This window comes from Rhopilema esculentum, unplaced genomic scaffold, assembly GCF_057945365.1.
Source record: "Rhopilema esculentum isolate cy_ngs unplaced genomic scaffold, ASM5794536v1 HiC_scaffold_37, whole genome shotgun sequence".
NCBI lineage: Eukaryota > Metazoa > Cnidaria > Scyphozoa > Rhizostomeae > Rhizostomatidae > Rhopilema > Rhopilema esculentum.
The window spans coordinates 655,092-682,463 of NW_028300848.1; the positions used below are offsets into that span (position 1 = coordinate 655,092).

The window sequence follows — 27,372 nt, forward strand, 5'->3', positions numbered from 1 at the left end:
ACAAACATCCGTATCCATTCGAGTTCATTTAAGCATTCTGTTTACACGAGACCTGCCCAATCATACTCATTTGAGTTCACCCACGAAAGCACACACATTTGGTTACGGTCTTATTTCAACAAAAGAATAAAGAAGTGCCACACACAATACCTTGACAGGAAAACTTTTAAGATTTAAAAACGTCACTGAAGTTTGGTAAAAGTAAAATAATAGTTGGCTGGATTGATTTCAAAGAATATATTTCAAAAGAAACAGAATTATTATCATGATGCCGCACGTCGCAGACGTAATACGTATTAAGCGACGCGGTTTTCCTTACACTTTCATGTCATTTAAACCATATTCTTCGTTTTGCTGAAATGTTCTCTCGTATTTTTCAACTGTCATTTCAGGGTCGGGGTCTGGAGCATATACATTCTGCAAAAGATGAAAAAGCATTGCAGATAAATTGGTAAGAACAGCGAAAGAATTGGTGAATTGGTGAATAAATTGGTGAATAAATTGGTGAATAGATTGGTGAATAAATTGGTGAATAAATTACCAAAACAAATTGGTGAATAAATTGAATCAACGACATAAAAAGTGTGTACTTGACTCAAATAAATCAGAAAGTAATGGCCATTATAAGTCATTCTAGTTTTTCAATTCAAAAGTCGCAAGATAGTTTGGCAGATAGTAAGATAATTAAGAGGTTGAGAAAAACAACTTTTTATGTTGTCTTTTTGTGCAACTTAAGCAACATATCATTAATAGCAGGATTTACATATAAAAAAAAACACTTGCTTTTATTCCAGCTCGCAAAATAACTAAGGTCAGTGATAAGATGAACAAAGATGAGACTTTTTAGCGTTAAGCGGACTTTTACTGAAGTCCCTCGTGAAAATATAATCACATAAGCGTTTTGCAACAAACCAAGATACTGCAACATAATCCTATCTCACTTGCTTTCGTTATAAACAGATTCGTGAATAGTTGTATTGATAATATGAATGATTTCTACGTGACAATAAAGCTATTCCATCGATACATCAGCAGAGAGCGAAAATATAAATATGATAGAAAACGATAGCCTCATTTGCCAACAAAGTGAGTGAGATAACCTTCACTTGCCGACAAGTGTGAATATTCACCGAAAAAGTATCATGATCAAAATTCTCGTTTTTGAGATAAAATTAGTGCTTCTAACCATTGGGACAACCAAGATGATATTAAGATCATAGTCGGAGAGGGCAAGTTCATTAGGAGAACCCATAAACGACAATACTCTGGCAAGGGCATGCAGTTTTTGGCTGGCTCTTTTGCATATATTTGAGACGTGGCTTTTGAAATTAAGATTTTTATCTATTTTCAGCCCTAGCAGTTTTTCTTCAGAGCTTTCTTCAACAATGGCCTCTCCAACTTTGATTTTAATATCGTGTTGGTTTGTTCCAAAAGTTAGAAGATCTTCCCGTCATTCAATTTCATAAAATTTGCTGGAAACCACTTTGATAAAACAAAAGCATCAGTTTCTAGCCGTTCTAAAACTTATCTAATTGACAGTCAGCTGCGAAAATTCTAGTATCATCAGCAAAGTTACATACTGCAGTATCAGTCACCATGAAAAAGGAATCATTAATGTATAGACTAAATAGAAGAGGCACAAGGACTGATCCTTGTGGAACACCTGCAAAATTTTCTCGCCAAGTGCTGTATGACCTTTTCTACCGGACATGTAATTATAAATCATCAAATGAGCATCTTTACAATAACCATAGGCATTTAATTTCGCAATTAACAGCTCATGGTCTATGCAATCAAACGCTTTTGAGACAAACCACCCCTTTTTATCTAGGGAATTCTTACAAATATCCATTAATCTCAACAGCGCATGCTGTGTGTTGAAACCGTTCCGAAAACAACATAAGTAGGGAACTGAGAACGTATCCGCGACGACAACCATCTGAGCATAAAGAAGCCGTTCAAAGATCTTTGATAAAGCGGACAGCACTGTGAGAGTTTCGTTTTTCTGTGGTTTTATCACTTTTAAATAGCAGAGTTATGCCTCCTAATTAAAGATCTTCATGTAACGTTTTCTGGAGCAATGAATTATTGAACATTTTTGTCAGTAATGGTACAAAAATCCCGGTTGTGAAGTAAAACGTTTTTCAACATCGCATTTTACATTAGCTCAGCCTCAGCCTGTTCTTTATTTGTTCTGAACTTTTGACCAAGTTTGAGTCTCGTGTTCTAATAAAATTGTTCTTATAAAAAAGAGTGTAATCACGAGATAGTCTGGGTCTGTGCGATTCTTTTAAGCTTTTCTAATGGATAAATAAGGTATGGTATTTTTCCTTACCTGGATGTAACTGTTTCCAACCGGATCATCTAGAACAATTGTTACAAAGTTTTCACCTTGTATGATCTACGAAAAACAGCAATGAATCATTGAAAATGTTGCCTTACATTTGTCCAAGAACAAAATCATCGAGAAGAATGACTTTATAAAGTAAACATTTTGGCGGAGCAGAACTTGAAAATGGCTTTGAAAATACAAACATTTTACAACACATTGGCTAAAAGCTTTTTCGTCTGTCACTCCTCAGAGCATATAAGGGTCCGAAAGAACACGTAAAAATATGTACCCAGTTGTGGATCGAAAAAGGCCAATCAGAAAAATGCAAGCACAAGACTGGTATTGTTGTCCAATCAGTGACGCGTGCCTCTAGCCAACAAGAGTGACGAAAATGAACAGTTCTAGACACCAAAGCATAAAGAAAGTATCCTCGAGTTAATTTTTACAATATCTCGCAAATTGATGCAAAATTGAACTTTTTTATTGCAAATGTCTTACAGGTACAATCATCATCTCTCAATTTACGTGTTATTGCAAATGTCGATATTGTTTAGAAAAGGCAAAAATCAAGAATACTCTTGCATTTTCAATTTTCAGTATCAAAACTTAATACATTTTCCATAATTTCTCAACTAAAAGTCATCTTTCGACTTTTATGAAACTTTCTGTGGCCATTTGAATTTTGGTTAGCTAAACATTTTTGCTGCAGTGCCGCCATTTCTGTTTCAGCCTGTGCAATACTTTCGCTCACTAAGTGTATGTTATAAAATATTTGCCTTTTTCAAAGCCACTTTATAGAGTTCTTGACACAGCAAAATATCGGGTCTGGCCTTCGTATTATCGGACATCACCCAATGAAATAGAAGCACTGAAGGTGCTGAATGTCTAACTAGAGATAAATTATATTTGCTGGAGAGAGGTAAAATCAATAGAAGAAACACTGGCAAAAAGACGATCTCGCATAAGGGCTCAGTACGGGAGATAGCAAGGGCGATAAAAAAACAAATATTTTCGAAAATTGGCATAACTTTAAGAGGTCGAAGTTAAACAGTGTCAGCTTGCTGTATTGATTTCGAAGGTCGAAGTTAAAAATATTTTTGGTAAACGCCTTTTTAAGATTTTTAAAAATATTTTATTGCTGCGGCTTCGTCGAGGTACTAGGCAAGGAAAAGTTTCAGTTGTCAAAAATCCGTTATATTTGTTTTTATTGCATAAACTTAATTTTCAAAATATCTTTGATAAAAAACAGGTCAAGACTATAGAATCAAAATCATCTTTCCACGATGGCCAGTAACTCGTTACACTAGTAAAGAATCTTTTACTATAATGCAAGAAAGTGGTGGAGATATACTGCAGTAAAATCTGAATGAAATAAAAAAAAATATTTTGATCTCTACGTATACTGATACAAACCACCGGCCAAGCAAAGGTTTTCTGGGTTCAGTGTCATTCCGATTAAAATGAAATCGATGAAATAACGGAGTTTCAAAAAACAGGTTTTACTAAAAAGAATCTCAAATGGCAGATGATAGACTAGCCATGAACAAAACAAAACAACGAGAGTCGAGCTAAAGATTATCTACAGCATGACATAGAATATTGTTTGAAACTAAAAAGTTTACCAAATAATATATACAGTACACATTTTGATATAACAGGTTTTATCTAAGGCAGCTGTACAGCTTATGTGGACCATTGTTAGATAGAACTAAATAACGTTAAATTAAATTTAGAGTTCAATAAACTATACAATTACCTCGTTACTTGATTGCTAGCATCTTGACTGAAATCTGATTTCATTTGATTTGTCCTTCTAATTATATATATACTGCTTAAATTGTTCTTGTTTCAAATCCTAAATGTTTTCATCAACTCCATATAATCCATTTTCTTGTTTCTAACACAAGGGGGAAAATTGGGACAACTTTCATTCAGAAGCCTCCATTAGTTTAGAAAAACCTTGAAAAGTTCTATGCTACTCATAATATCCCACGATGCAGTTGCCGTACAAAAAACTGTGTTACAGGCATCGAAAAGGCGATTGGAAATCATTATATATTAGTTCACATTTGAGACGGGAAACAAGAAAGGAGAGCTCTCTGAGAACAAAGGATCTTGAAAGCACAAACTGAAAGCCAAAGGCATCATAGTTACTTTCAATGTTTCTTCAACATAAATTACTTTTAATGTTTGATTAATAAATGAAAATGGAAACTTGTTTGTTTGTAAAAAAGACCTGGCCTAAATCTAATGAATTGCAAGTGTCCGCAGCTTTGATTAAAAAAAGCTTCAATATCAGTTTGTAACTTTATCTTCCACTCCCTTGTTGACAATTCCCAGCTCCTGAACATTATCGTTTTTCCGTTTAGTACCTGGAGTACTAAATGTCTTCAATGAATATGCATTCTTGCTTGATGATGACCCCCTAGACAAGGCAGCAACGGACCGTCCCATTTGCCACAATGAATTTCGATACTGCTCGTTGTAGAGGAAGTATAGAAAGGGTGTCACCGCACAGTACAAATAGCCCAGTGAGGCACAGACTAAATTGATAATTTGAATTTTTAAATTTTCATCTACGTTCTCAACTCCTCCTGCTAATAGGAATTCTTGGACATAGGATGGTAGCCAGAAGAGTTTGAAAATTGCAACAGTTATTAACAATAGCTTTATGGTGCGCAGCTTCCTGCGTTGCTCTTGACGTTTGCTTTCCTTGGTTTGATGCCCAGGCCTCTTTATCTTCTTTATGAGTACGTAAATAATCTTTGTGTAGCACATTGTTACTATAATACTCGGAACGATGTACAAAAGAACAAACATAGCACAATAGTAAATCAAAGAACCTCGGGACATTCCAACAGTCGTCACTGCCCACATATTGTTGCATTCAGGCTGCGCAGCAGCATCTGGATGGTCATCGTCGGTATAGCGCGGTTGAAGAATTACAAACGGTATCGCCAGTGGAAACCCGATTAGCCACGAAAATATTAACATAAATGTACCGTTCTTTTGATCCACCTTCACTTTGAATGGCTTTACAATGGCGCAAAGACGTTCGAGAGCGATGTGAACAAGGGACAAGTTTGCCGACGTCAGGACAGCGTACTCGAAAACAACCAAGATGTCACAACCAATGCTGCCAAAATACCAATCGCCCGTTCCTAGCTCAAAAAGATAGAGGAGCGGGAAGAAACACAGTATAATGTTGCACACAGCAATGTTTATAGCAAATGCTTTCATTACGCCTTTAAGCAATGCATACTTGTGTGTCAGGTGTATAACCAATGAATTCCCAATCACTGAGGTCACAATTATCGCTGGGAGTATCGAAAAACCGATTTTCTTGATAACAGGAGGGTACGGTTTATCTCCAAAAGGAAATTTAACAGTAGTAACAGGCAATGTTGGCGTCGAAGAGAGGTTTAAGGAAAGAGGAAAGTGAGTACTGTTGGTCATGGTCATTTTCAAAACAAGTTGATCTTGTTGCTATCTGTTTCCACAAGAAGCGGTTTAAGAAGGAAGAAGAATATGACAATTCCTTGGTCTTCTCCTTGCCTCGCTGAAAATTTCTTACGTGATAAATTTGGCAGCAAAAATACCAAGCTTCAGCAGGCACGTTGCAATGCGTATAACTGCTGTGATGAAATACCAAAAAGCTTCTTAGTCTTCGTACTTTCTCCAGAAAGAAACATCAACACACTCTTGCCTTTAACACAGGATCTCGCGTTTCTCAGCTGCTTGTTTGCAGCCTTTCGGTTTGTTAATAATATTTTGGAAGCCAGGAGCAGTTTGTTGATAACACCAGGTTACAACAGCTGCGAAAAACACAGCGTCATGCTAGATAGAAATACTTCAAAATATGCTCGTGCTGCATTACTCTAACAGAAGTAAATACAGGCAACGCTCTGTATCTTACCGGGGGAGGCTGCACATACCGATAATTCTTTTAACAAAGACCCTAAAGAGCGAGTCACGAGAAAGTGAAAAATCATGACCCCCCTTTGATGGTCAACGTAGGTGTTTTGAATAACTTTTTATTACTAATAGGACCCTTTTGTTTCTTTGGATTGCGTCAACAATCACGCAGTTCCGCTCCACCTACGTTATTTTCTAATTAAGAGAAACCTCGTCGTGAAAGGAAGCCATTAACGTCTTTCATTCACGGAACACAAGGAGCAAAGAGGCACTATTTAAAGGCATTTGATTGGCTGGTATCATGCATTTTTCCTACAGGATTTCTAATAAGATATTTTTGAAGTTATGAATTTAAATTCACATATGCTTCAGATAGATAGAAAGAGCGTTAAATGATAACAGAAATTCGTCCGATCGTCGTACAAAACATGAATAAGCGTTCGCGGGTTTAACTACAAGCACCAAAATGCATTGCACCATGACGTAATTAGGGGAAAAGTTAATTTAAAGGGGGGCTTATACGGGGATTGGTTGCTTATAAAATAATTGTTGACGTCAAGAAGACATTATCAAAAGACTTCGTTTATTTTAGCAGGAATTTCATTATGAGCATTCAACTAATTATTACCAAAAGAATGAATTTTTGTGGCAATTATTACACACCTTACTACTTAATTCGTTGCCTTGTCTTAGCCAAAATCAAGAGCCAGCTAAGCACAAAAATGAGACGAGAAATCTGGAAATTTTGTGGAGCATGTGCTCTAACTCAACTGTGAAAACCAACTATGACAAAGGCATTAGAAAAGAGTCCACCAAGAATTGGAAGGCTTGTTGAAAACAAACACAACGATCCAGATTTTCTTGCTTGGTGATTTCAAATGGGAAATAAGGGACAAATTTTTTACAGAAATGGAGAAGATCTTATTGAAAAAATCTAAAAAAAGAGCATACTTGCTGCTAATTTTGTCAAACAGAGAAACTTGGATCAAAAGGGTGGCTTATTTTGTGTAATAAGATAGCACAAAGAAAATAAGCAGTAAACTGATTAAAATTGTGCGCAAGGGAACTTCAAAAGCAAGATCAAGGACGGTTGTACCAAACAATTGGTACAGATAAAAAGGGCTATTCTAGAAGTTCTGCCCAAAACTGTCTGCTCACCAAGGAACGAGTCAAGAGAAGCGCAACGTGCAAGGAACGGGCTCAGCAGGTTTGTTCAACATTTTTATCAAAGCCTCCTGAATGAAATAAATGATAACCTTCGACGAAAATTGGAGAAAAATCTTTCTGGTTAAAAAACAAAAACCCTTAAAACGATATACGAAGCCGAGGAACTCAAATAATATGCAAGAGTTCAAGGAATGGTCCATAAATATAAACACTACATCAGCTTTCGCCAGTGAAACGATCTTAATAAAAATCAAAGTTATTCAAAAGCAAATAAGTTGACTCACGATGGGGATCATAAGATCTTCACTTTCCTATAATACACTCTTTAGAGCCTTTGTTTATATCTATTTTTCGCACATTACAAGCATTGTTTGAACTCTCCACCATCGTGTTAACTAATTACAAGAAACCTACACATGGGCTCAAGATGCAGCAATAAAAGATCTTTAACAGGCTGGTATTTTTCAAAGCTCATTTCTTCAAGGTGCCTTATACGCATCAAGGCTAATTACCCGCTGATTTTCAATTTTTGCCAATTTCCTTGAATTGCCTACAGAATTTACTAAGATGGAGAACAACGTTGCACAGAGCGCTTTGTTAACCAAGTGAACCGGTTAGTGGTAAGAGTTAGTGTTAAGAGGCTAGAAGCATAATTTTAAAAGTGTGAAATAAACGCAGAACAGAAGAACGGAGCAAAAATTATTTGAACTCGAATATTTAGGGTTATAATACTTAGAGTGGGGGATAGGATAAAACATGCTCCTTCCATCATAAGAAACAAAACTGCCCCTCGAAGAGAACAGCCTCTTCGATCTTGTAGGTCTAGTAACACTGTTAAAACAAGCGATTCTGTCATCGGTCAGCATCTTTTAGACAACCCAGATTGTGCTAAACTCTATAATGACGATATGTTTCGAATAATTGGCAGAGCCCGGTCGTCTTTCCATCTAGCAGTTTTGGAATCGATCTACATACATACAAACGAAAAAGCCGCCATTGTGTAGACAGAAGGAGTTTGTTTTCTCTCTTGGACTCCAGTGGTAAATTTTCTTTAGGCACGCGGACCTGATTGGTCAACTATATCGGGCTTGTGCTTGCGTTTTTCTGATTGGCCTATTTTGATCCTCAACTGGGTATATATTTTTCATCGTGTTCTTTCGGACCCTCATTCTGACGTTTTATGCTCTGAGGGGTGTCAGACGAAAATACTTTTAGCCAATACTCTTTAAAATTTTTGCTTTTTTCAAAGCCATTTTCAAGTTCTGTACCGCCAAAAAACTGTTCACATTTTTTAAGGGGAAATACTTAGTACATGGAATAAAAATTTACACCCTATTTAAAAGGAATTTCACTCAAGAAGGATTTTCCAAGCGGATAGAGATTCCGGATACAATACAAACCTGGTCTAGTTTTCCGACAAATTCTTTCATTTGTTGTTTGCTATCTGAAACAGCACTATCACCAGTGAAGAAAGGACATGATGTCTCTAGCTGATAAAAGAGCAAACAAAGAATTATGACATTTATCGAAATTAAAACTGAGCCATGATGAGAGAAAAAGGCTTTCAAGAAATTAAAAAAAAAGAACTTCAATTTTTTCTTAAGAAAAAAAATATAATAATAAAATATTTAAAAAAAGATAGCTCTCAAAATAAAGCAAACAAAAACTAGAATAGGTTGGAAAAATTATTAATAAATTTCATATTCAAATTTTCTGATATCAAATATTGGATACGAACTTGGGAACTTTAATACTGCATTTACTTTAATTATGACAAAGTCACACACATGGTTTTAGCTTTGCATACTAGCCTTAGTCCTGCACATGCTAAAATAGATGGAACCTTCTTGTTTTGTCGTTAGGTTTTTAATATATTATTTTGTAAGTTAAGCTATCTAAATAAATCAAGAGAAAGCACCAAAAAGTACCGCAAACAGAGAGAGCTAGCAAAGACAAAAATTTTAATTAAAAGAAAAAATCAAATTGGCTCTTTCCTCTCCGAGCGACGATTGGAACAAGAAACAACAGCCTATTGTACAATCTAACCAATCGGAAATCAGGTGACAACCGAAATTGCTCGGGACCTAGTTCCTTCATACTTCAAAACTAACCTGTTCTTTTATTGACGTCAGCAAACCTTCGACTGTCGTAAACCGTCCACCAATCGACCCGGAACCAACTTCAAAGTCCAACTCAGGAATCATCACTTGGCATGTTTCAGACTAAGTAAAGAAAGCTCTAATGATCTTACTGGGAACAGCAGAAATTTCATAGCCCTTACTAGCCATTACGACATACATGCAAGTATATTTACTAGAATGTGAACTTAAAGGGCTGCATAACCTGGATCTAAGCTTATTTGATTACGTTGTTAAGAGCCACCAAAACTTGTCACATGACACGTCTGCTGACTTGAATATTGTTTTATATTTCCAAAACTATTTTCAATTCAATCTAAACACAAAATTAGATAAAATTAAAATTCTGACCCCCATCAAAATATGAATGGAAAAAGCTACTTTTCTCAATAGTCTCCTAAACTCTCTAAATTACGATATAATGGTATATTGTGATATAACGCAAAAATGGCTAGCAAATTCTTAATTGGTCTGTTAAATAGCTTGACTATGGGTAAAACTGGAGAAAATTTTCAGAAAATTATACTGAACCTTCTCCTTAAAAGGTCAAAGGTAGGGGTGGAAAAAGTTGTTTCTAACTGGGACCGCAATTAAAAAACAAATATTTTCTGTACTAAAAACTAGCCACACAGACAACTGCCATATAAATTGACAGTAGTCCTTTCCTTTCCTTTGACTTTTGAAAATATTATTCTGGAGTAAGCTGCTGCTAGTAGATGGTATGCTGATCTGGTACAAAGCAACCAAATTGATAATTTTGACTGCGCTTCCCACTGATTCTATAAATTTTAGGCAAATTTTGCTGCAGCCCTTTTTTGTTGATCATTGCAGTTTGCTCAAGTTAAAACATTACGTCTTATATCTGTTAAGGATATTTCTGCGTCTTTGTGACAGATTAATCAGTGCTGACTGATTTATCAATTTTCTTTTTCTTATATTCCTTTTGGATTTATTCTTTCTGGATTTTGTGGATTGGACTTTTTGATTTTTTTCTTTTGGGACCCAAAACAATTTCAGGGACAATTGCTCCCGTGGTCCGATATTTGTTCCCTCCCTGGTCAAAGGACGCAACTGCTGTCAATGACACCGTTTCAGTACGAAGAATTACCTTGAGCACATCTCTGTTCAGATCTGAAGCATCTGTCATTTTTAAGGTAATTTTCACACCACATGGCTCCACCCCGCCTGAAAATTGAACATTCAAGATTTCGTAAAACAGTCATGTGCAGTTACATCGAAGTATAATGTGTGAAATTCAAGCTAGGAAAGAAATTTAAACCAGTATGAAAAACAGTATATACTTAAATTTTTGGAATACACTCGACACACGGTTTTCCTGGTGAAGGTTTTATTACAGCATGCTTCAAAAGATCTTACAAAGAACTTTGCTTCTTCACCTTAGACACTTCATTTTCAAAACAATAAAATAGCAACTTTTCAAAAAAATAAATAATTACTGTAATATTTAAGAATCCCAGCAAACACACGGAATGCTAAATACGTTACCTCCAGATTTAACTTCGTTTGTTCGGTAACCGCATTTGTCACAATTGGTAGCCATAATAATCACTTCTTTGAAATGAGGTATTTCTTCAAAAGGCTAAGGAAATTCTTCGCTCATGATCATGGGCAGTTAATGAAGTCAACAAAACTTAGAAGCAATGTTAAGTAAACCGGCAACCAAGACCTAGATATTTCATCAGTATCCAAATATGGCGGAACACAGTTTATTCTAGCGCATTCATGTCTTCATTGTCTTCGCCAAACACCCTCCAAAAGCAAAAGGCTGTATTTTCCCTAGCAATTCTTGGCACTTAGAGATTTTAGAGAGTAAACGTTCAATGAAAATTCACCAAAGAGTAACATAACAGATAAGTTATTTGGCTGTGGTCAGGCCAGACTCTAAAGTAGGGACAAATCAGAGGTATGGAACACTGAATTATAAACTTTAAACTATGAAATTTTAGTTTCACCTTTTGGATTTGAGGCTTTTTGAATAACCTTGACTGCCTTTAGGCTATCGATTGTGACCTTGGGTCATAAGCTGGCCACCTGAAATCGCTTATTGGAAAGGATACGAACAATTTTCATGTTTGTAACTGCTGGTGAGTTGCAGTTGTGGCAGTTGCAGGGAAACTGTAACACCTGGAACAACAACATGTCTGAAACAAATCGCAAGAATGGAACGCAGAATCAATTGCATAAATCAATGCATAAATGCTTAAATGGCTTAATTATCTGTAAAGATACAGGATAATTTCACAAATTACCTTAAAGGGGTTCAAAAAATCAAGTATAGGATAAGAGTTAAATTAATTCCTCTATAGCACTCGTTGATTCCCAAAGGGAATGTCTTACATCCTTGTACAAATGCCGCAAGTTTTCTCACAAAGAAGAAAGAAAACGGTGAGACTGGGGAAGAAACAAAAAAACCGCTGGTAAAGACGATTCAAAACCTTCCTAAAAAGCAATAAATCGTGATCATTTTATTTTATTTCCAGCTTTGCCTGTTACGATCCAGCTACGTCACCAATCAAAGATGTTTCAATGTAACAATACAATGAGGATACGAAGCATTTCACAATTTGATATAGGAGTAAACAGCGCTATGAACAAATCTGAGCTACACATTTATAGTCTTTGTTCCAGAACCCTAAGTTGAAAGTAGATGTCTGGTTAGGGGTCTTGAACACAGGCTACACATTTAGCACTATTCGAAAGTTAAAGGATTTCGGCTAGATAAAATATACTGCAGCAGCGGCAGCATTATTGCTTGGAGTTGTGCAATGCTTTCGTATCCTCAGTGTATTGTGCAACTAAAAATATATACAGTCTTGGTTGTACTACTTTTTGTGCAATAAGAATCCATCTAGGCTCTACTCTCGTCAAATTTGAATGAATACCCTGCTTGCTTATCAAAACATTTGTCTCACTTCATAGATATATCACAAAGTCACACAAAGTATAAACAGAAATAACATCGTACCTCCTCTTTCAAATCAAGCGGTTGTGATTCTAGCAAAGAAAAGATTAATTTAATACCTACATGGAAAATTACAACCCCTTACCAAATACGAATAGGTAATATAATATCAAAAATGGGAGAGACGGAGAAAACGACCTGAAAAATCTTGTCCTGTGCAAACATTTTTCATAAATATAAACTACCAGCAACATATAAACATACATACAAATTGCTTTCATTAATACACGGCCTCAGATTGTTTTTGTCCCTATCTGGCGAAATGTGATTTTTTGTTTTTATAGATGACGTCATAAAATAACATTTTTCCAATGTTTTTGACATAGAAAATATAATCCAAAAGAATGTCTCTAAATAAGGAATATCTTTTAACAGAAAAAACGCAGCCACGCCACTGCATCTTTAACAGAAACAAATGCCAGGAAGCCATGTATTAAAAAATGTATAACAAGAAAGCAAAGAAGCCTTTTATTAAACTGCTTTCTATTTCCAATAAGCAACAAAACGCATCTTTGTTCAGATTCGGCAAATAAGTTTCAAAAATTCTTCAGTTTTTGAATGTAAGCCAGCACCCTTCACGGATCTGTGGAACTCCTTATTCATTTTCAACGAAAGAGAAAGGAAACAAATATTCTGACGCAAACAGAACTTACCTTACAGAAAAGGGATTTTACCCTTTTTTCGTATCAATTAAAAATTATACATTGATGCAATAGCAAAATCGTTAATTCATGCTTAAATTTGCAATAGGTGCTCGCATTCATACCTTCTGGTTTTGGTTCAGATTCTTGTTCGACTTCTGGATCCTCTGGTGTCGTTTCGAAAAACCCAAGTTTTTCGTTCTGATCTGTAGTTCTACTGAAAAGTTCTGTTTTCGTATTCGGATCATTATTAGGGGCATGCGGGTTCTCAACATAACTATTTCCAGATATATCTTCTATGATCAAAGTGAACTCTTTCTCGCCGCGTTGGTATACCTTCACTTTCTCTATAAACGCCTCAATTTTTGCTGCTGTTTCTTTGTCAGTGACCTACAAAATAAGTCGTGAAATAATTCGTGAGCTAGAAAACGGTACGATTGCAACCGGCTGTAGCAAACATGGCATTGCTTTTATTCATGGTAAATGATGGGGTTTCATTTCACGACTGACCTGTGAAGAGGGTTAAACATCTGAATGTCCTAACAGTGTTATGTTTGCCACTATATGCACGAGCGTAACGGATGCTAAATTTTTAGAGAGGCTGGTATGGATCATGCCCGAATATTATTGCTCAATCGAGATAAAACAGTACGAGTGGAGCCAAATTTTGTCTGATTAGGGGGGCTGTCGCCCTCCCACAGCCTAGGTCCCCTATGCCTTTTAAGAGTGTTACTTGGACACATTCTTGCCAAAATTTGAACTTGGAAACCTATCCAGACAATACAATAAAAGAGATTCTAACGCTGCAGAAATCATAGCAAAATCACAATGTAGATACCAATTTTGGAACATAAATATGCCTATTGTCGAAGACAGACAGTAAAAACTAAGAAAAGAAGTCAATTTTTCCAGAGAATCTTTTTGAACTCCAAAGCTACCAAAGCTTCCATGTAAATGTACCACGATTCACACTTCAGCCAGATTTGGTCTACCCTACTTCCTATTTATGAAAGTGATCTGTTCATGACGATCATATCTACAATATAAACCCCTTATGTTTATTGTATTACCTTTCGAATCTTCTGCTGCTGTTCCAGCCCGTCAATCACATTCTGCAAAACCCCTTCAACAGTCGTTAACGCTACGAAAAAAGTATACGTTGCATAAAAGAATTTTTAAAAAAGAATATTCAGAACCCAGAAGTACATAAACACAATAAAAAATACAAAGCTTAAGCTGAAAAAGTGATGGCTAGGATGATGCTATTCTATGATTTACCGAAATTTGTAAAATTTAGAATACTTCCGGTTAAATTCTGGTAACAAAAAATCAGATTCGACTGAAGCGAGTCCGGGAAACATGGTCGTCATATTGTCAATGACTGTTAAGAAGGCCGATAAAAACTAAAGAAATGGAAGTGCTAAACAAAAACCACGCCCGTCCTTTTTTCTAACAAAGGTTTCCAAAGGTTGATAAAAGTTTTCGGAGAAAAAACTAACAATTTTCGTGACTGTTCTACTGAAACAATCCATATATTGCACCTACAATGATTGATGAGAAAGAGTGTTAAAATAAAATACAAATAAAAAAGTTATTGCAGTGCTAGGCACTCTTACCTCCTTTTTGGCTGAAAGCCTCTGACTCCAGATCGAGTTCAGGTATTCGAAACGAGGCCGATGACTGCTTGACAACTTGCCGATTTAAATCCTGTCAAAAATAAGAAATTTCGATGAGAAAGGGAGGAGGTTGAGTAATTCTTGAAAAGCTTCGAATTTATGTTTTGTGATGGTGTTATAACAGATTCTGATATTTTCATAATTTGTGACCAATCTTACTTATGCTAAATTTTATTTATTCTTTGAAACCACTGCATTTAGAAGATAAAGGCGATCTCTGGTTTAATTTCAGACTGCATAAAATTCACACATCAGTATTGCATTGCTAGGAGCGTCAGGGAATGTCTCCAGGGTACGTCAAAAACATCTTGAACTTTCTAGAGGCAAAGTAATCGTATCTTATTTCTGAGCCTATAGAGGCAAGATATCAACATATCACGTGAAAAACGTCAGCTTGTTGAAAAAGCTTCATCGAGTTTAGAAATATTTAGATATGAATGTCCTTGAGAACTTACTCAGAGACTTCGAAATATCATTAAACGAAAAGACTACTTAAAAAGGCTTCTTCACAAGTAGATACTCAAACCCAGTTTTCAGATAGCGATATCGAGATGACTTAAGATGCAACTGGTATTCCATGGACCGTTACAGGTTCCTTCAAACGGTATCTTTTTGACAAAAAACCTATGCTAAAACCTGTTCTTTATCAATATATTTTGCAAATGAAAACTAAAATTTTAATTAAATTAAAATGCTATTTACAAAATTCGAACATAGAGGAAAAAAACGTTGGTGTCTCAGATGAGGCTAATTTCAAGGCACCAAGAGCTGTAAATAATTGCTTTCTGAAGCTATAGCACAGCGGATTAGCAAAGGGCAAAAAGGGTTTTACTTCGCAAACAAGTAGCAAATGGCAAGCCTGTCTTTTATAGAACAACAAGCAGAAGGCATTGGAAGAATTTTTTTAAAATGAATAGATGCTTCATCTGAAGTTTTTGGATAGGACGCCTGCCTTGAATACGGTAAATCTTCTATACCGCACCCCGAGGTTTACTGAACTTTTACATCCCAAATGGTTCGACTTTTACTTTTTAAGGGTTAAACATGTCACAAAGATGCTTTTGAGAGTTTGCCTCACAGAAATAGAAAAATAAGTGAAATGATTTATCATATTTGACGTCATATCCTCTATCCTCTTATAATATAAGAAATCATAAAGAAATCTGCAGGGTCCAATAGAGGGTTTACCGTTTTCTGTAGCGTATTATCCAAAAATTTACAATTTTTAAAAAAAGCGCCGAAGACATGCACCTTAAAGACACATATCATTAATTATCAAAGTTTGCTTCTATTGAAACTATATCGAAGAAGGCAGAGAACTACAAGAATTAGCAGAAATATGGTAAGAAAAGTACATCAGTTGAAAAGCTGAAAAGAAACTGAAAAATTCAACAAGTTTAGTTCAACCTTAAGCACGGTCTACGGTATTGACGTTGGTTTTTTGTTTATAAATGATTAAACATTCATCCTTGTATTGAAGAAGATATGTCTTTTAATAATTCTTAATATCAAAAGTTCTATTCGATATGACAATATCTAGAAGAAAGTAGTGCAGATTTTGGTACACACAATACCAACAGGAAAGTGAAAAAGAAGGTTCCAGTGTGCATTCTATCATGGAAACACCACGGCATATTGAACAGCTGACTAAGCTGTGGGCCAATTTTCAGAAAAAGGCCAGGTTTTGTTTGCAATGTTGCTATTAGGCAGTATGACAAAGGATCTGACGGGAATTAAACCCACAAAAAAGTTAAACAAAAAGAAAATGTATTGTTTAAAAAACATGAATCATTATCTACAGATGGTTTATAAAAATAGTCAATAAACTTGTGTTCTTCAACGTTTAAACCAAGAATTGAAGAGTCCACCATCAAAAGCCCCATCAAGCGACTTATAATGGTCATCTCAAAGACTTTCTGTGCCATAAGAATCAGTTGTCTCTTCACCATAGCCGGTGCCATCGAGTGTGCCCTTGGGGGCATATTCCTCGCCAAAGGCATCAAGATCAAGGCTGCCATCCGTCTCGTAAGCACCTTCGGAGTTATCACCTTCATGGTTATCACCTTCATGGTTATCACCTTCATGGTTATCACCTTCATGGTAATCACCTTCATGGTAATCTCCTTCATGGTAATCACCTTCATGGTAATCAACTTCATGGTAATCTCCATCTTCGTGATGATCACCCTCGTCGAGGTACCCATCTTTTTTATGATGGCTCCCATCTTCATCATGGTAGCCCCCATCTTCATCATCATAGTCCCCATCTTCTTCAAGGTAGTCCCCATCGCCTACATGGTAATCCCAATCACCTACATCGTCAAGGTTATCTTCTTCCCACTCCTCCCAGACTTCATCATCATGTTCTAACATGCCAAAGATATCATATAGAAGGCCATCTGATTCATCGTCAGTTAATTCCAAGACCTCCTCTTCCTCTTCGCTAGTCACGTTGTAAGTCGCATTACCAATCACCGTGGAGTTATTTTCCCAGAACCAGTCTTCACCAAATGTGAGCCAATCAAACGGCAACCAGTCATCACCTTCAGCATCAGTTGTATTGACGCCTCCTTTCTTATCTTCAGGAATCTCTTTTTCCTCTTCATAGCTTTCATTGCCAAATATCTTTTCAATAACGTTGTGAAGTTTGCTTTTAAACGAGCTGAAAAGACTTTTGGTGTCATTTTCATCGTTTGGGTCCTTTTCATCGAAACTATCATCTGGGTGTTCTTCATAGTATGTGTCTTCACTATCCCAATCATCGTACCAACCATCGTACGAATCATCGTAAGGGTCTACAATAATTATATAATCATTTTAAAATCAAGAAGGACAACAAATCTGGCTTGGGACAGATATACACTGAGCTTCAAGAGCAAAATCATAATATTTGAAAGTGGCTATGGTTCAAAATATTTGTTTTCGAAAGTCAATGCTTGCAAATTTATAATATCACGAGCTGCTAAATGCTGCTTTTACAACTTTTCGTTAAAATTTCAGGATTGTCTGAAGGCTCTACCATATTATAAAAATTAGTGACAAAATTTCTTGTAAATTGCATAGTAATTTCGTGTATTTTTTAATTCTTTTCGACTTGAAACACATTAAAATTAATATGAAAACTAAATTTATGTTTCTATGCCGACGTGCTAATTAATTGAATATTAACTATAGCAGTTTAGAAAATAATTTTACTTTTACTGTTCATCTTTGAGTTTGGATTTGATCCAAGATTTCAAAAGTTAGAGATATTTCTAAAGAGATATTTAGATATATTTATCTCTATAAATGGTACTATAATTATATTAAAACTTATTACCCTCCAATCACCATTAATTGATTACTCTATGGTTACCTGGATTTGTAAGAGTCTTGATCAACATATCAACATCATCTTCATTGGGGCAGCTATTCCCATGTAGAAAATCAGATTTGATGGTATTCATGTACGACATCATTTGGTTACGTGTTGCTTTACACTGACCACAGCTTGCTGTCAAATTGATTTCCCTTTCAAGACAGCTGACAAGCTGCTCGATACCACATGTTTCATTTGCTTTCAAAATTTCGGGAATGCATTGATCGCGAAGGTGCTTGGCGCATTCTACAAAACAAATATCGAACGCACATTAAGAATCGATACACACTTTTTATAAGAATACCCAATATTTTGCTGAGCCTCAACATTCTTAATTTGACTTATGTTATTCTCAAGCGACAGGGTATTAGGTATGTAAAGTTATTCTCAATGTGAGAATGAGTCGCATTATAGTGTAAATGACTTGAAGGGAGGATACGTCTATTTCAATACATATTCTTCATAAAGCTTGGGCCTTGCATTATCCTTAAATTACTCTTATTAAAATATTATTCGAAAGAAAACAAATCATATCTGTACTTGAAAAGTCTAACAATGCTTTACGAATAAAGATTAAAAGTAAATAAAGACAATTAAACGCATCTTAAATTTATATTAAATGCATCTTAGGTTTATTCCTTTGGGTAGGAAGGGGCCAAAGAACTGGGCATGCCCCTGGACCCGGAGTGGCTCTGGGCGCCCCTGCTTAACGGGTATCATACAACTAGAAAAACAGAAAATTGTTCAAGACATGTAGGCCCTAAATATTCAAGAACGATGGATCCCCTTTAGACCAGGCTGTACTACTTTCTGTCTCTTAACCCTTGAACACTACACTCTTTTTTTATAAGAACCAGTAAATTTGAGCTTAGGCTGATTGTTCTTAATTTTTTCGAAAATCTGAGGCTGGATTGTTCTTAATTTGTTCTTAATTTATAGGGTATAAGCAGTGCGATTTCTAGCTTTTCGTTCTGGGGAGGTGTTCAGGCCTCTTTTGCCAACAAAGTGCGTGAGACAACCTTCATTTGCCGCCATGTTTGAATATTCACCGAAAAAGCACCAAAATATGGCAAAAAATCCTCGTTTTTGAGATAAAACGTTGTTCAAAATTTCATTCTACAGTAGCTCAGCCTCAGCTTGTTCTTAATTTGTTCTTACCTTTTGACCAATTTTGAGGCTGGTGTTCTTATAAAAATAAGAGTGTAGTATCAATGCGCATTTCTTTCCCGTCATTTCATCTATTTTCTGGTTTCATTCACAATATTTGGGGGTTCTTGTTCAGTTAACTCCATCACTAAACGACCGTGAGCAACCATTTGAAGATTTGTGTCCTCTGTTGTTATTTACATTCTTTCTTTTATACAAACAAGATAACTTTAACCATAGTCAATGCTTCAACAGTGGCTTAGTGTTCTCATTTCTTGACAATTTGAGGCTCGACATTGATATTTCTAATTTCAAAGACCAATTTATAACAGTTTTACAAACATTTTCAGTAGCACGGTGGATTTGCTGACAAATTCTGCTCTGATTTGTTCACATGGGAGAAAAATTTCAGACAAACACGATTATTTCTTAAACTTGCCATCTAAGGATAGCCACGTTCTCACAATGTTATTAAGTACTTAAAAAATCTGGCATCAGTGGTGTAATAAAGTTTGCTCTTGTATAAAAGTTTACAACAAAGCAAACAAAAAGCAAATTCCCCAACAAGTTCCCTCTACCTCCACATTGTCCTAAACAGTTTAGTGAAAAAGATAATCACCTTTTCCCAACATCGCAAAACTTCGCTCAACTCGATTAAACGGTTAGTAACGAACGGAAGGGCTATTTCAGGTGACGAGTGAACAAATAGCGCGCCCGATATAAATAAACAAACGAAATGGCTTAGTGGAAACGCGATAATGAGTGACGTAGAGGAAGGAACGATTACGTCATAAAATCTACGAGACATTCACATCACAATATCCATAAAAACTTAAGTTTTAGTTTTTTTGCAAGGTTTCATTTTCCTTTTGGCTTTTTGCACCGTTTCACAAAAATAGTAGTTCTAAAACAGAAGACAAATTTTTCAATATTAATTTCCATTTTTTAGAATATTGTTAGTTTGTTATGTGACGAGAATTGCAATTCAAACGTCTGCAGAACAACTTGCCATCAAAATAATGACTTAAGAAAGCTGTATGCATAATTCATTGCGTATTTTTTTCTTTTTTTAATGATGACGTCACGTGAAAATAAAGACATCAGTTCAATTAGTCACGATATTCAGGAAATTTTGATATATTCAAGGCTAATTTCATAAGAATATCATATAAAATGAATATTTTCTACGGTCAAGCAACCGTAACAGCGTGAAAAGTGTCACATTCAAAGGTATTCGTTGGCTAGAAATAGAATGAAACGAAAAGCTAAAAAACGCCTAAGAGAGCAGCTTACGAAACAACCTTATTTGCAAGAAAATCTTTTCTACCAATAACAAGGTTTGATTTTCTCAAAAGTTTAAACAAGATAAGAACATACCCAGCCTCATACTCGGCCTTAGATGAAAATTAAAAGAAGAAAAGCAATGCGTGTTTTATAATTTACTCCCATGATGATGATAACAAAACCGAGCGGATTTTATCAGCTTATCAACAGTGCTACTGAAAATGTCTTGCCAAGCTGTTATTAAGGGGTCTTCGAAACCATCTATAGTATGCAAATGAAGTTGTATGGAATAAGGGCACGTTATAATCTTAAGAGCACCAGAGCCTCAATTCTTCAGACAGTCAGGAAATTCGAGCCTCGGAAGAAAGGAAACTTTTGCTTGCTATGAAAAGAGTGCTCATTTTTGTAAATTTGACTTGGCCACAGCAAATGACTGCAGTGTCTTGGAGTGCCTTTACAAGGCACAACTCACAACTTCTAACTTCAAATAACGTGTGAGATTTTGAAATAAAACAATCGGATTTCCACCAAATATTTGCGAATTTGAAATGGAGTGCTTCGCCCCTCGTTTTCTTTCATTCATGAGACACAAGCATGTATTGAAGGATCAGAGTCACTTCAAATAACCAATAATGAACAAGGAATTACTATTCAACGTAGCAGTTATGTTTATGCATCGTTTAAAACATACATCGATAACAATGGCAATGTGTTTCATGCTCTTGATTCATTGCCTCGAGGTGGGTTGGAAAATTGCCAGTTTTGAGGTGGGAGTGAATTGACAACTGAGATGCTTGTTTGTCAAACGGGCCGCTTATACATAAATAGAAATTTTCATCGATAACAATGACGATGGAAATGTGTTCCATGTTCTGGATTCAATGCCCCGAAGTGGGCTTAGAACCGTGCCACACTGGTAAATAGTAATTTTCATTAAATAGAAATTTGCATATCAATCTAAGAATTATTCCGATTCTTGATAAGGTCATCGCTGAGAAAATTAATAGTATACAGTTCAAGTAAGGTGGGTTTAATTATGCTTTAAACAACTCACCGTGCTGATTCTCTGTGGGCCAGTGGTTGTCATTTAATACCCTTGGAGCTGGCATGCCATGGATCGCCATCACGGAGACAACGATAAACACGAAAAACTTCATCTTGCGTGCTCAGAAAATACTTGCATGCAACTGCTTTCTCTTCGGTGTGTGTCGTACATAGGTCCTTCGCAGACAATAAATATCTTTAAAAAGCACCCGATGACAATACTTCTCACCTTCGTCTCCTGTTGTCAGCTTATGGTAGTGACGTCACTGTGTCTATTGTCTTGAGCAATATTTCAACTGTGAGCTTAGTTTGACTTGACAGGCAAAGCCTGACCTACTGTGCGTGCGTAAACATCATGATGACTTGAGTGTAAATGCGTCAAGGATCCATCACACCCTAGCTTCCCCTCGCACATAACACCGCTGTTGGTTTCACCGACGATAATAAAACAATGCCTAATTTTGGATCTCCGTAATGAATGGGGAAGCCTGCAGCCAGACCATGTCTTGAATCTTTCATCATAAGTGACTGACTGACGGTATCTCCAATCCATTCGGCACAAAGATAAGATTCCCGTTTTCTTGCAAAAAAATTTCTGGGGATCGTTTACTAAAGGTGAGAAGAAAGTCCCCATGCTCATGTTCATTCCCCTGCTACCTAAACAAAAATTTTGCTTTTCCATTCCCCCCCCCCTCCCCCCGAGTTTGATATGAAGAATATCCATATTTTTCACATGGAGTAGAAAATGGAAATGATCGACTTTTGCGGAAAATAAAACAAAATGCTTGACAATGCTGCTGCATCCAGAAACTTTATTCAAATAATTTTGAATCATGTTCCTAGATTATTGGCATGGTTAGAGATAAGAGAAAATTGTTTCTAAAATATCCTTGAGTAATGCTACGAATTTGATTTGATATGATATCCTGGCACAATTCTATGATGTTACTCATAATTCTCTATCATTCCTCTAACAATCTAGCCAAGAATCCTAGTAGATGGTGCAGCTACTATTAAAACATTCCATGGTACCATCTTCTTGGAAATTCCTCTTTTATCAATGTTGCCATGATACCCTTAATTACTGCCAAAACATTGTTCCCCGAACATTTTATTTTGAGCTCTGTTTTCATTTCTACTTTCAAAAACACCCTGCAAAAAGGCTGCAACATTTTAAGGCAAACTATGCCCTTGAAACACCTTGAAAACGACCTTTCCATTAAGGGTACCTTTCCAAACGCAGAATTGATCACAGAACTGAGTCTCCTAGGACCACATCCATAGAGCAATTACTAAAGTTCTGAAAATGCAACCTCTCAGCACAGATACTTTTCAGAGCTTTTTCTCTAAATGTTAAATGCCTTCCCTATTTCCATTGGCATTTAACAGCTTTTTAAGTGAAAAAAGCATAAAATCTTCTAGATTGAAAGGGGAAAGCGCTTAGCTTTTGAGGAAGTTTCCAAACACTTGCTCTCTGTTTCAAGAATGTGTAAGAAACATAAATTCTTTATGAATTGATCACTACAGGTTGTTTGAAATCCAAGTTAAGAAAGATAAAATAAAGTCTCCACACGCTTCAATTGATGATAAGATAAATACCGAGACAGGCTTGCCACTAAAATACAGCTGCCAGTTAAGGCAAAGAATCAAATTATTTTTACAAGTCAGGCACATAAGTTATCAAATGAATAGGTGGCAGAGGGTCGTGGTCAGGATAAAATACAGGGGGAAATGAGACGGGGAAGATTGTAGTAGCTAAAGATTTTCATGTTTGTTTAATACACACTTTTCTGCAGCATATTGTTCAATATAATTGTCTTCTAATTGATTATAAAAAACATGATTTATAATGAATAAGGAGCTTTTTATTTCTATGTAAAATAAAAGAATGTTTAGAAATACCTCTGATAATAAAAACACACCTTTAGGCCTGTGATTTTTGTTGTAATTCGACTGCCTTTATCTTGAATTGGTCCAGCTGATTGGATCTCATTATTCTTGTTACCACAATGGGGGCATTCAAATGAAATTAGAATAATTTCTTTAAAGAAAGGTATCTTTGTGAAAAGCAGTCTTGTTGTACCCTAAAATATAAAAAAATTTTCAGGTTCTAATTCAAATAAGTAAAGTGCTATGTTGCTAGCTATGATGACAAAGGCAAATATTATCATATTATTGTTTCTTCTCTGGAATGTTGTTTCTTCTCTAAAATTGGAGTGGACGTCCCCCTGGCCCAATCCTCCCCAAGCTCTGTTGTGCTTGATTGTGGATAGCAGGCAACAGGAAGAGCTCCCCACTTTCTCTGTCACACAGGATTTTTTAGCAAGAGTGTGCCATAGATCTATGCAACTATTTGACAGTAGGACATCAAGTAATGTAAGGTAGTTGCCCTTTAAAACTAATTGTTGTTAAAATTACGTTTTGTAAGCACTTTTCTTAATTTTGAATCCTCAAAGTACAATTAAGCAGTGAATCTAGGGAATACACAACAAATAAAGAAAAAGTTGGTCAGTATTTTCAAATATGAAGCCATGCCAATGAAATTGTGTATGAACTGACTTCAAGGTATACACTAGCTTGCACCATTGCCAAAAAACAAAAGCCTGAAATACACAATCAGATTTAACAGGCCTTTTTGTTAGGGATTGTTCACAAGGGTGACAAAGTGCCAATCTGTTTAAGCTTAGAGGGACACTGCCCATTCAACAATTATTGTTTAAGGAATACCAAAGGACCTAAGGAGGTATTCACCACCAATTTGTAGACGAGCTGTTTGATACAAGATGAGTTTCATGAATAATGAGACAATAATGCTTTGTTTTCATTAGCAACTTCACCTTTCATTAAGGAATACTACAATTTATAGGAACAAACTTGTTCCTATAAATGCTCCTACTATCCTTTGCAGAAGAGGTACTATTTTGTTATCAGGGTGGTCAATAGCTTGCCCCATTACTTTGGCACGGGTGTTGTAATTAACCTGCATGAAACAAAAAGGCCTGGTTTTAGAAAGTTTTTAACTGAAAGTTTTCAGCCAAAAATAGACTGTATATTCATGAAAAACTGATAAAAACTGATCAGTTTTTATAAGTTTTTCATGCATGATTGACCATAAGTTTTTGACTTAAGAAGATGAACACATCCAACTTTGGAAACTCAAGGGTATAAGGTTATTATCCCTTAGCATAAGACGCATATGTCTTTAGCGCTGTTGTGAACACTTTGAAAACAGGGTAAAAGTTACTAACATGGTAGAATATAAAAGGGGGGAAGGAAGAGAAAGCACATAGAAGGTAACTTCAGATTTATAGGCCATCTGACACTTTTTTGCAGAGTTCATCTGAAAAATATGGGCACAAGACATGCGTAAAAAGAAAAATTTGGAGAGAAAAGTGTTCGAGAATCAAAAGATTCGCTTGACATATAGTTAAAGTAGTTCCTACTTTTTGTCATGCGGAATTATTTCAGGTAAACATAAGACAATAGAATTGGATGATTTTCATAATAGGCCCCTTGCAATATTGCAATTTCACAGCAACCGGAATATGGTAGCAGCAAAATTAAGTTGCAGTTACATTCATTACTGGTAAGCTTTAATTATGAGTTTCAACTTTTTGATTGATCTTTGTCTTCATGTAATTTGCACACCTAATCTTTCCCGTGCATTTTTTAAAAGCTTGATTTCCCCTCCAATATAACTATAACTGAATTTCTTTTCCTGCTCATAAAAAATCGTAAAAGACAACCCTGAGATATCATTTTGTCCTAAGAATCTTGCGCACGGTGAAATTTGATTGAAATCAATGGAGATTCGAATGAGCAGAATTTTGTACGAAAATGTCATTGTTATTCTAGCGAAGTGTAAAATTGGATCATACTTGTATTTTAAGTAGCTTTTTTCTTTTTTTTATGTGTACAGAAATCATGAGGGCTTCAAGAACCATCATATCTTCGGGGTACTTTTTCATTTTGTGTTGAACATGTCAGACGCAATATCAAATTGAGCCTCATGAGCAATATATATGTAATTCGGTTCGGATGCCATTGATACAGATTAGTATTTCTTGGTCGCGATAAATAATCAAACAAGACATTGATATAAATATGACATGTATTACCTCTCTCTCGCAACTTGTACACATGCTTTGGATTACGCTGGCTTCTTGATCTTCATCATCAGCAGTAAGGTTTCTGAATAAAGGAACGTTCTGGGACTTTTCGTCTGTGCTCTCTAAGGCCATCGTATTAAAAAACAGACTTTAATTATCTAGGATATTAACTCCAATACCTTGGTAATATGTCAGTTCCAAGGTTTACTTTCTATCTCTGGCCTAAAACGTGATTTTAGGATTTTTACCGCTTCGACTTTTACCAACGTGCAAATCGTGCACAATTTCCAGAAGCTTCATGTTAGGTAAAGGTGGTAGCATTGAAATTAGGGTGGTACTCCAAAGTACGGTTAAAGTAGCCCACCTGCAGACTCTTGAATTGAATTGCAAATGCTTACCCTCCTGTAGAAAGTCTTCTGATGAGTTGAATGAAGACCCCGCTTGCACTGTGCCGGCAGGGGCGAAACTACTGGGGGGGGTATGGGGGGTGCTGCACCCCCCAATCTTCAAAAAAGCAGATTTTGTCGGGCAAATTTATGGCTGCCAATATATCTGTCGGGCAAATCTGGAGATTTTCTTTAGGTCGGACTTTTATTGCTACTTTTTGCCCTAGCTTGGTTTATGAATTCATGGTCTTTTCCCCCATCTTTTTTTCAATCTCCTCCCAGTTGGGAAAACAAAACAGAAACGAGGCTAGGAACAGCAACATATATACATTTCTGTCTTTCGTCCACCGATCAGCGCTTTCGCCTCTAGCTCGACACGCATATGTTTATCTTCGCCTCGAGATGAAGTCTGAAGTATTGATCGACAGCGAAAGTATAGACGGAAAGTAAAGTGTGTTTGATGCGAGAAGGAAATGAACACTGTGCATACCCCTCCCCCTACTTTTTGAAAAACAAAAGAGCTTTTTCAAAATCTTTTGCTGTGATTCCATTCTGCCTCGGAGCCCATGGAACACTGACAGTTTTAGAAGCATCATAAATCAAAGCATGAAGGATATACCATCTCGGAATACTTTGTTGAGAAAAGTCAATCAATACTTTCTTTTTAAAATGTATGAAACATCCATCATACATTCATAAGGAGTTATGCCCCAAAATTTCTCTTAAAGTTTTACACTTACAGTTCGAAAGTATTGCACCCTTCGCTAGAAAATGGTCATACAGACGCCAAAGTATTTTAACTAAAAAAATTCGAATAACCGTAACAAGTAACAGAAAGTTTTAATCAGTTCAAGCGGGAAATGATATGAAATTTATCAAGAAATTGCATGTAGTTAAGATATAAATTGCAAAAACTTTCGAGTTTATTCTATTTCTGAACATTATCCATGATTACGAAAACACAAAAATTGAGCTTTAATGATAGGTGTACCTGTAAAATACCTCCAATAAAAAACTTTCCTTTGCTTGAGGGATTTTGTTATGGTGAATTTAGAGATACGTACTTTGTGCTTGGGTGTCTAAAAATGTTGAAATTGCTTCCGGAGCAACCGAAAATTGAAAATAAAACTCAGAAAATGCAACTGAAGCTCTTTTTTGTTGAAACAATGTAATCCGCGTAGCTGTTGCTAAAT

The 27,372-nt window shown here is 36.0% G+C and overlaps 3 protein-coding genes across 3 annotated transcripts; all 3 read right to left on the reverse strand.

Annotated features, from left to right (window-relative positions):
• Positions 1 to 222: 222 nt before the first annotated feature.
• LOC148957117 (zinc finger protein ZPR1-like) lies at positions 223 to 26,099 on the reverse strand. Its single transcript, XM_089115919.1, has 13 exons — positions 25,803 to 26,099; positions 23,607 to 23,768; positions 14,793 to 14,883; positions 14,247 to 14,317; positions 13,302 to 13,566; positions 12,539 to 12,567; positions 11,631 to 11,697; positions 11,059 to 11,142; positions 10,661 to 10,737; positions 9,526 to 9,636; positions 8,815 to 8,904; positions 2,336 to 2,401; positions 223 to 417 (listed from the first exon to the last, which is right to left on the reverse strand). Exons 1-13 carry the CDS (start codon positions 25,923 to 25,925, stop codon positions 316 to 318), a joined length of 1,338 nt encoding a protein of 445 aa, XP_088972045.1. The 5' UTR covers positions 25,926 to 26,099; the 3' UTR covers positions 223 to 315.
• On the reverse strand, positions 3,897 to 8,808 carry LOC135684361 (cysteinyl leukotriene receptor 1-like). The gene has a single exon (XM_065199895.2). The coding sequence runs from the start codon at positions 5,792 to 5,794 to the stop codon at positions 4,628 to 4,630; it is 1,167 nt and encodes a 388-aa protein (XP_065055967.2). The 5' UTR covers positions 5,795 to 8,808; the 3' UTR covers positions 3,897 to 4,627.
• On the reverse strand, positions 16,191 to 21,886 carry LOC148957118 (uncharacterized). Its single transcript, XM_089115920.1, has 3 exons — positions 21,695 to 21,886; positions 18,208 to 18,456; positions 16,191 to 17,647 (listed from the first exon to the last, which is right to left on the reverse strand). The coding sequence occupies exons 1-3, from the start codon at positions 21,795 to 21,797 to the stop codon at positions 16,758 to 16,760; spliced, it is 1,242 nt and encodes a 413-aa protein (XP_088972046.1). The 5' UTR covers positions 21,798 to 21,886; the 3' UTR covers positions 16,191 to 16,757.
• Positions 26,100 to 27,372: the final 1,273 nt, after the last annotated feature.